The 9,957-nt window shown below is 39.9% G+C and overlaps 1 protein-coding gene and 1 long non-coding RNA gene across 5 annotated transcripts; one reads left to right on the plus strand and one right to left on the minus strand.

Moving 5' to 3' along the window:
• The first annotated feature begins 87 nt into the window (after positions 1 to 87).
• LOC147136390 (ankyrin repeat and SOCS box protein 9-like) lies at positions 88 to 9,412 on the plus strand. 4 transcript variants are annotated; one of them, XM_086052247.1, is made up of 7 exons: positions 88 to 264; positions 336 to 415; positions 1,632 to 1,739; positions 2,848 to 2,998; positions 3,073 to 3,207; positions 4,646 to 4,837; positions 4,935 to 9,412. In XM_086052247.1, exons 1-7 carry the CDS (start codon positions 198 to 200, stop codon positions 5,060 to 5,062), a joined length of 861 nt encoding a protein of 286 aa, XP_085908373.1. In that variant the 5' UTR covers positions 88 to 197; the 3' UTR covers positions 5,063 to 9,412. The 4 variants fall into 4 exon arrangements, 3 of the variants coding, with proteins under 3 accessions (XP_085908373.1, XP_085908372.1, XP_085908375.1); XR_015089632.1 differs by lacking the exons at positions 88 to 264; positions 336 to 415; positions 1,632 to 1,739 and having other exon boundaries at positions 1,747 to 2,998; positions 4,935 to 5,119; positions 6,430 to 9,412; XM_086052246.1 differs by lacking the exons at positions 88 to 264; positions 336 to 415; positions 1,632 to 1,739 and having other exon boundaries at positions 1,747 to 2,998; positions 4,935 to 5,103; positions 6,430 to 9,412.
• On the minus strand, positions 3,929 to 6,929 carry LOC147136391 (uncharacterized). Its single transcript, XR_015089633.1, has 2 exons — positions 4,929 to 6,929; positions 3,929 to 4,843 (listed from the first exon to the last, which is right to left on the minus strand). It is a non-coding gene; the product is annotated as an uncharacterized LOC147136391 (long non-coding RNA).
• Positions 9,413 to 9,957: the final 545 nt, after the last annotated feature.

The raw sequence follows: 9,957 nt of genomic DNA on the forward strand, positions 1-9,957 counted from the left end.
CACCCACACCACTGAAGCCGCCTGCTTCCTGGAGTGCAAATAACTGCTCTGAACAGGAAATGACATCACAGCGCTTTTGTACACCGAGAACCAAAAACCTAAAACGAGAAGCAGATGTGTTTCAGCCGTGTTTTGGAAAGAAGGGCAAAGCGGAGCGTACAAAAGCGGTTTTGGTCAGAGCTGCAGGGAGAAGCAGAATGTCTGGAGGACGTGAAGAGAGTCAAAGTGGAGCTTGTGTTTTTTTCTCCAATCCTCTGATGAGCGGTGAGTGTCACACGGGAGCTGGCTTTGTTTATTGCAAGCATGTGACGTGAACGCGTGACCATTGTCTCCAGATGTTGAAGCTGACTGGACCCCAATTCATGATGCTGCATCAAATGGTCGCACGCTGACGTTGCAAAGGCTCATCGCTCAGGTAAGCAAACTTCAAATGCTTCATTTTCAGACTTCTTCAGCTTATTAAACATCAACAGGGGTCATCAACTAATGTACAACTACACGTTACATAATACAGACAGTTAGCACGTGGTTGCACATGGAGTATTTTTTTTTTTTTTAGATGATAGTTGGACCGGGAGAACATTTCTATTCCAAAAGTACCGAAACACAGAAAACAAAATCTAAAATAAGACAGTAATATACTTGTGGAATTAGGAAATAATTCAAGTTGTAATATTGTGTCAAAATAGTCATTATCTGAAAAAAAAAAGAAAAATCATGAGAATGAAAGTGAACATTTTCAAGTCATATGAGTCATAAGTTAAGCCGCAAAATCCACCTGTTTTTAGCCACCTGGCTCACCTTTTTTCTGAAGCTGAGGCTTGATCAACTGTGACGTCATTATCAGTCGACAGCAAGTGGCAAAATGGCTGAAATGTACAAAAATGGGTGGATTTTACTGATTAACTCATATTCCACAAACGCAATATTAATCAGAATGCCGTGTTTCAACTAGTGGGGCTGCATAGAACATATTATTGAAAAGAAAAATTTTGGGTTGACTTCTACTTTAATAATGACAAAAAATGGAATTCTATTATATATTATATATTTAAAATATATATTAAAAACGTTGTCAACAAATAAAGTTGTGATTTTAAAAGAAAATGAAAACAGAGTCTTAATATTGCAAAAAAAGCTGTAATATTATGACAATAGTCATAATATATAAATATAAAGTAATATGCTGTATATAATAATTTTTTTCTCACAATATATAATTTTTCAAGGGAAGAGTTATTTGATAAAAGTCATTAATTGTACAAATACATTTGTAATTTTATGATAACGTTTAATTTAACTTAACTTTTCAAAAACGTTACACAGCCATTGCAAGACGGAAGAAAACATATTTTCAATTCCGTGACAGTAAAATCAGAATAATATTGCACAAATAAAATTTGAGAACAAAGTTGTAATAGTTCAAAATGAGAACAAAAAAAAAAGTTGGAATATTTTGAGGACAAAGTTTCAATTTTTTACAAAACTAGTAGTCATGTTATGATAAAATGTTATTACTTCCTCCTTTAGTTGTTTTCCCCCTGCTATTTTACTTGTCCAAAACATGCGTGAGTGCGTGCAGGAAGCGATGCCACTGAAAGGCAACCTGGTGTTGTTGTGTCATTAAACAGGGAGCGTGTGTGAACCTGAGCACGTTGGACCAGGTGTCTCCCCTCCACGGAGCATGCGTACAGGGCCATGCAGCCTGTGCCAAGCTGCTGCTGCAACATGGTGCCAATGTCAGTATGGCGTCAAATTATTTGCTTTTTACACCTGCAAGTTGGTGGTTTGTGCTGAGTCATCACACTTGCATGCAGCCAACCATTAAGAGGCCCATTAACATTCAACAAACATCCTTTTAGCTATTAACTCATTCACTGCCGGATATTTTCAGACCCTCTTTTACCCTAATGTTTGAAAAATATTGAAAAGTTAAATCAATTCCTGGGGTTGAATGGGCTGTTCGATTTTGCCTAAAAAGAAAATCCCGATTATTTTCCCTCAAACCCGATTTTACGATTACGATTTATTTGTAAAATAAAAAATAATGAAAAATGAAGTATTTTGAATGTCTTTTATTTAAACTTAATTTTTCTTTCTTTGAACTCAAAATGGCAGTCAATTTAACTTAATACACACAGAACAATCCATTGGGATGAACAGCATTTAATTTACACAATAGATTTTAGATTTGTTCTTAATCAAACCAAGAATGAAAGAAGAAAGTGCATATACCATATGAAACAAAATCATCAACATGAGAGAAGGTAGACAGTCAAGTCTGTAAACCAAAAAGTCTGTCAGCAAGTCCAGCTAGTGACTAGCCTTTCACCTTTCTCCCTGGTCTTACTTAAACATAAATCAATGATTAGTGCAAAACAGTCACTCAATAATGTAATGCACTGTCAAGCTTAGGTCCGAGGTCCGTTGGAGAGGGGAAAAAAAAGGGCCGACTTTCAGACGTTGAGTTACTTGCTCACGTATTGTACATGTGGGGCACACACGACACTACAGATCTATTTTTGCCTGCCCGTTATTAACTAAACGCTCACTTGCCCGAGCAAATAGCAGAATCGCCGGTAGCCATGGATGTTGTCGTTGTTTCGGACTGCGCGCTCGTGGGAGGAAGCGGAAATGCAGAGGAAACTACGGTGGCTTAGATACACCAAAAATAACAAAATCGAACGTGCCGATTTGAACGCTTTATCCGGAAAATTTGGTTACGGTTCAAAATCGCTTAATCGAGCAGCCCTAGACTTGACTGTGAAAAGACGAATAAATATGTCACTGGCAGTGAGTGAGTTAAAGAAAAGTCCTAGTCTGAGGGAATGTATTTTGTGGGAAAAGGTAAACAGTTCCACGTTAGACGGGCGGACGGCGCTGTTGGAAGCATGCGGCCGGGGTCATGCGACCTGTGTGTCGCTTCTCCTTCGGCACGGAGCGAGGCCTCTGGGGAGCAGCGCGTCCAGCTCCCCGATGCACGTGGCCGCAGCCAAAGGTAGGGCGTTTCCACACGCGCGCTGAAAATGCTACGTTACAGTACTGGGTCTTATTGTGACGATTTTCACACAGGCTACCCAGAGTGCATTGAGTCTCTCGCGCAGCACGGAGGCGACTTGGATCAGAACATGGATCAGTCTGGCACACCGCTTCATGTTGCCTGCTCTAATCAGCAGCTGACTGCTGTGAAGAAACTGCTTCAACTCGGTAAACATCCGGAATGTCTGATTTGCTTAACTATGACTCACGCATCGGTTGCACTAGCACTGAATACAATTCAATTGTCTTGGCCATGGCCTCATATAACTCTCTATTTATGTGTGGATTTTAACACTAACCTAGAAAAAAAAAAGGGACCTATCATGGCGCTGTGGGGAACACCTAAGCCAGTGGGTTTACTCAAAATCAACAAAAAAGGAATAGGCTTAAAAAAAAGAAAAACACAACAGCACATTTTAAAAATGAAATGAAGCCATGTTGTGAGGATTAAAGAGTATTGAAGTTTGCAGTTGGAAATCAGAGGCGGACCGGCCTATACTATTACCACCACCCCCGAAAAAAAGGCAACGACGGAAAGTTACCAATGCTGCACATGTACGACGGATAACGAATTTATAGTAAAATGCTCCGCTCTGATGTTTTCTCCCTAAAAACGTTCAAAACATTGCATCTGCCGTTGTGTGCTTGCTTATGGGAGCCATCATTTTTAGATCTTTTCACTCTGACGAGGTTCTAAATTCACAGAAGTGTGACGCGCATTCGTCAGTTCTGGCTCATTATAACACTCGGCTTTATTTACTCAGAAAAACGTAAATATACAACAATGACAAGCGACATGTCGTTCCAAGAATCCAGGCATTTAGTTTAATTGGATATTGTAACTTTTAATGCTATCATATACCTGCACTGCATCAATATCAAGACAACATCACAGCAAAGTCATGTTTAATCACCAATTCAATACGCTTCAAAAGGTTATTACGCTGTCATTGATCGAAATGGTAGAACATAGCGCCGGCGCCAGCCGTCAACATCAGTCTGCGCTCACATTGGCCAGACAAAAAGCCTTTCGTACTTCCCAAAACCAAACGACTGCGGTTACATCATCTTCCCAAACTCTTTTTCAAAGGTCTTTGAGCCACGACTGATGCAATAAATAAAACGATGAGCCGACTAAGCTGTTGAACAGAAGCAAATGAATCTGCATGCATTTACGCTCGTGGCTGATTTAATTTACAGCAATCGATATCGAACAAAACAAGCTTTCTCAAATGCATATAACTGAACTGTTTTCACTCGTTGGTATAAAAAAAAAAAAGCATCCAGACTTTCTATCTTGAGGCTTCAATTATGCCATATGGCTCCGCAGAGGGAGCGAAGAAGCAGTTTGAAAAAAAAAAAACCCTTCTCAGACAGGGGAGCATTCATGAGTATTATTGGATTATATCTAAACACTTTAAAACGATTAACAATGCATACAAATTTGCAAGGCTATCAACGAGGGAGTTTCGACCCAGCAACTGTTGACGGGCAGAGGCCTCTCTTGCAAGGCATCTTAACACAAGCACAACTACAAAATTCAACTTTTGAGATGAACACCTCTCCGACAGCGTCCATCTCACTGGGCCCCCCTTTCCTCTCGAAGGTGCGACTGTAAACATGGCCACGTCCGGCGAGTCTCCCCTGCACGTCGCCGTCAGCGCGTCCAGTCCAGAGATGGTGTCGGTTCTACTGGAGTACGGGGCCGACGCCTCCCTGCGGAACCCCGCGGGCAAACGGCCCGTGGACCTGGCAGCCGCCGACAGCGCCGTGGAGAAACTGCTCAGACAAAGCCCAGGTAGCCCTATCCAAATTCCTCAGTGTGAGTAAGAGTTAATGAGCCACATGTATATTGACTCGTGTGGGGGGGGGGGGGGGGGGGCGCCCACCTTCAGGAGTCCCGCAGCTGATGCAGCTGTGCCGCCTCCACATCAGGACCACTTTAGGCAAACACAGGCGGCATGCCATCACTCACCTCCACCTGCCCACAGTACTCAAAGACTATCTTTTATGGAAAACCTGAGCATCTATTTCATTTCATTCATCCGGAGTATGTCGCTGAAGGTTGGACAATGCACTAGTACGCTCTTTGACATCACTAGCAAGACAATTCAGCGCACTTGTTGAACGACTGTCTTACTAGTACCATTTTATCCACTGTTGTCCTATGGAAAGCCATTTGAGCATTTATTCGATATCCTTGACATCCAGTTTCAGGTGGATAGTGGCTATAGTATGCTCTTTGTTCCACTAGTTAGACAATGAAATGCGCCACTAGAACAACTGTGCTTTAGTTTTGCCACTTTTGGCCTACTTGTACGCATTTAAACTTTACTAGTAGAATACCATGATGTGCACTAGTAACACTATAGACCCAACTGGTAGGTCGTAGAAGTAGTAGTACTAACATGCTCACTAGTAGTTTTGCCTGACTACTAACATGTAGCTGTCCTGGTCAGTATGCAAGTTGTCCTTCTGGGGGCACAAATGTCATATAGTAGTGGGATTTTTTTTTTTTATCGATACTAATAAGACACAGTCATTCTAGTCGTACTCCTATAGTCCTTCCATTGCACTGAATTGTCTTACTAAGATCCATGTACGAGTACGCTTCTTGTTCGAACGACAACAGCTTTGGCATCGTACATGACAACTACTCTACATGTTACTGTTGCTAGCAGCGGTGTTACCAGGATGGCAGGTGTGGGTGGGCTAATGCCTTACCTGGGGGTGGGGCAAAAAAGTGCTACAACGCTCAGGTCGGTCGAAATCCAGCGTAGCGCTACTGCACCTTAAAACGTGTTTTGTTTTCCCCTTAATTGAGATAAGAGTTGTTGTGATTTGGGATAAACAAATAAAAGTTGATTTGATTTTGATTTTTTATTCCCCATTCATCAGAATTACATCCAGTTTTCTTTCGGGTGGGCAAATGTGTGACAAATGCTACTACCAGTACTGATAATCAAGAACGAGATGATAACTTGTTGAGCCAGATGACAACTTGTAGAATTTTGTTTACTGGTAGTAATGAGAATGTCTATACTATAATTTGGGTTTAGTAGTGGTACTGGTGCAGTAAACATATTTTAATATTCAGAGATCGGCACTTTACCCTTTTTTTTGCCTGTCCGTCCTCGTCCCTCCGTCCTTATTCATAAAAATAATCATCCTCTGGCCCCGCCCGTCTTCGTCCTTTTAAAGCGCTTTCGTCCTTATATTCCGTTGTAGAAGTGCGCTGAAGTTTGTTGAATTGTCTTACCAGTGAGGACTGTTTACTATTACATACACCTTAAACTGGATGGTAAGGGTCTCAAATAAATGCTTTAAAACGGCTTTCCATAATCCTCCCCAGCAAAGGGAAGCTGCTGCATTTCTCTACTTTGCCAACAGGGGGAGCGCTCGGATAATCCTTGAGGCCAAACTTGACTTTGTGAAAGGATGTTCAACTGGAAGACAAAGTCACATGAAGATCAACGTCGTTCCCGATCACCAGCATGTTGAATTCATGAGCTGGCACATTTTTTCTTTCCTCTCTCACTTCTCTTGTTGATGCTCCAAATATTTTTGGTGGCTCCCCAAGTAGGCCTTGCGTGAGGCTTTCAAACGGAGTTTACATAATTTAGACAGCAACATTTAAGCCACAAGTGCTATACTTTTATCAATTTTTTTTTCCTGATCAATCTTTGATATGAAATGTGTAGAGTTAGTGAGGTTGGTTGAATTCATTTTATTTTATATGATCTAAAATCAAAAATTGGCTGCAACAATGACCTCACACAGTATGATTGCCATGAGAATTTCAAAATGGGGGTGTAATGATTGCAGAGGTTCTGCTAGTGAAAAATTTAGTTGGACTTGCTGACGGACCCCCGTTTAAACTTAGAGGTGGACTGGCCTTGTACTATTTTCCCCCCTGGAAAAAAAGGCAAATGACTGACGACGGAAGGGTACCCACGCCGCAGACGGACGACGAATAACGGACGCTCAATTTTTAGTAAAATGCCCAGCTCTGGTCACTGTTATGTAGCTAAGTAAGATGACCCAAAAACTAGAAAAAGCTGTCAATATGATGCAGTACAGTTGTACACCAGCTCTGGTCACTGTTATGTAGCTAAGTAAGATGACCCAAAAACTAGAAAAAGCTGTCAATATGATGCAGTGCAGTTGTACACCACTGCAATATAACTACATTAAACACAATGTCAGGAGATACTGTACATCCTATATGACGTTTTTCCTCCTGTGATCTTGCATAATGGCACTAAAACAGACATTGTTTCAGCAACCCATCAAATAGACAACAGAAACGAGGGGATCCGGAATGGTGCCTTGGGGAGCGCCAAAACTAATAGCTTTACAAAGCACAATAGCTTGTACATGTCTGATCTGCAACTACAGGAAACATTTGGCTGATGTTATTGCTGTCAAGACCAGTTAAATGCAAGGGGTCGCTTATTTTACCTGCAAATGTTTATGTGCTATTTTCACTAAAACTATGAAAAACTGTTTGCGCGTTATTAGTGACAGACTGTTTATTCTTGTGAATTCGACGATCAGATCACATCTAGCGACCAATTTATGCAGAGATATAAGAAATTCCAAAGGGTTCACACCCTATCCTCCCACTGTACATTTCACCAACTCCATGCAGAGCATCCTTCTACTTGTACATAAATGCAGTACTCCTTCATTTTCTATTGATCCCTTCTCCCAATTTGGCTGAATGAGTACATGCCGAATGGCCAGAGGTCACGCTAACATTGAGGCAGCTTTGATTTGATGTAAAATCAATGTCATCAAGGGGCTTGTGGCTCCTAATGCTGCCAGCAGAGACGCAGCGTGGAATTAATTACGGCGAAGCAATCATGGGGTTACGAATGTGTGTAGGAAAGTCACATGACCATCAAATCAGCTTCGAGGGTGTGACATCACTGATGTTGGTGTTTTTGTTTGTGTGCTGAGCATCTCAATATATATACAGAAAAGAAAATTGCGCGTGATTGCGGTGACTGTTCACTTGTGTAAGTGAGGGATTAAATGTCAACTTTTTCTCTTAACATTATGACTGTTGTCTTGGAATCGTTTTGTTTGAATTTGTTTTTGTTTTTTTAGAAAATGGATCTGAAAAAAATATACATTTTGAGGACAGAGAAAATAGTGAAGGAAAAGCCTACGATTGCATGAAGGGTTACAGACCTAACATGAGAAAAAAGGGTTTTAATATTTAGAGGTCATACTAGACCAAAAGAAAAAAAATGATAACATTTACAGTATGAGTAAGATTGCCGATTTTCAGAGAATGTTCTTTTATTTTGAGATAAATCTGTAATCTACGAGATGCTTTTTTAGAAAGGTTAATCATTTCATGAGGAAAAACTTGTAAAATCAGAAAAGATTTGTAATTCCCTGAGAATGTAATTTGAGAAATGTATTTAAAATAAATTCATGATTCATTATTCAAAATCACAGAGATTCATAATTTTATAAGATTCGCAATGAATTTAAAGGGTTTTTTTTAGAGCAAAAACAGATTCCTAATTGAATGAGAAAAAAATCATCGAAACAGTAATAATTTTGAGAAATAATTGTGATTATTTTATGGCAACATTTTTTTTCACATTTAGAAAGTTGTTTGTATAAAAATAATTTTATTTTAAAAATTTGTAAATGAGAATTTAATTTTTTTACAAAAAAAACCTACCTAAAATCTATTTTATAAGGGTTTTATGCGAATTGTATATTGATGTTCATGATTTCATTAATTATTGGAGACATCTTTCATTTCATGAGAAAATGTCTGAGAAAAAATGTAATTTAAGGAGGAAAAAAAAAGTTTCATTTCAAGAGTCTGGATTTTAAATGAAAAAAAAAAACATTTCTGAGGATTTTTGTTTTTGTTACAATGATGATGATGTAATATCATGAGGAATGATAATGTAATGAAGTCATCAATTTCAAGAAAAATGTAATTAAGTGACTAAATCTATATCATGAGAGGACACCGTATATATTTTGTAGAAATGCACCTCTTGAACAAATGTGTATAATTATAGCATATTATGAGAATTTGGAGGTGAAATGTTTTGGCACTTTTTGTTTGCATAATTACGTGCAAGAAATACTTATGTATTAATGTCGTAAGACAATTACCGTAGCACCCTTTTGGTTTGAAGCGCACCTCCACTCTAAAAAAAGTTGTGTAAAAAATAATAAAATAAAAAAGGTAAAAAAGGGACAGACCTCCACTTGGGTCCCCCCTTCCCCCCTTTTTTGGTACAAAACAATCCAATTTCATTTTTTTTGTACAACATTTTTTTTGGCAATTTGTTTTTTTTTAAAAATAAAACCCAATTTCTGGGTCAAATTGATCAAAGTAGCGTCTGGTCTCTTTTTGATCCATAATTGTGTTATTTTGGACCCAGTAGTGTTGAAAGCAACAACACATTTGAGGTTTTACATCTGAAAAAGTTGCCACCAATCTGAAGCGCTCAAACTCAAAAGTAGGTTAGACCATGAGGCTGTCTCGCCGGGCCCCGTGAACAAACTTGCAGTAATCAACAGCATTAGCGTGCTCATTATTGCCCGGAATCATTCCACTCATCAGTGGAGCGCGTTTGGACAACACACGATAACCAAACTGGGATGGTTGCTTGTCACGTGGCATTCTGATTGCTTGGCGTGGGATCTCGTTGCGGATAAGGCGGATTGTCAATAAGCTACAAGGGGCCCGGCCCACACAGCCTCGACCGTGCGCTTGCCTCTAATTGCTTGTGTATTTTTAGTGGGCCGACGCTGGCTAATTAAAAGCACCGAAGAGCGAGCTCTCCGTTGGCTATGGCTCCACCGGGGTTTCAATTAGACACACGCGTGGGTTTTTTAAGTGGAAACTGAAACAAAATGGGTGGTGGGATGTAATGA

The sequence above is a fragment of the Filicampus tigris genome, chromosome 14 (genome assembly GCF_054856515.1).
Source record: "Filicampus tigris isolate MCC_2025a chromosome 14, RoL_Ftig_1.0, whole genome shotgun sequence".
Classification (NCBI taxonomy): Eukaryota; Metazoa; Chordata; class Actinopteri; order Syngnathiformes; family Syngnathidae; genus Filicampus; species Filicampus tigris.

Bases quoted from the DNA above. Each gene is read 5' to 3' on its own strand.
- LOC147136390 (XM_086052246.1), top strand. From the start codon at position 2,590: ATGTTGTCGTTGTTTCGGACTGCGCGCTCGTGGGAGGAAGCGGAAATG. The intron at 3,208-4,645 runs GTAAACATCCGG...TTCCTCTCGAAG, and splicing joins GAAGAAACTGCTTCAACTCG to GTGCGACTGTAAACATGGCC. The intron at 4,838-4,934 runs GTAGCCCTATCC...GCCCACCTTCAG, and splicing joins ACTGCTCAGACAAAGCCCAG to GAGTCCCGCAGCTGATGCAG.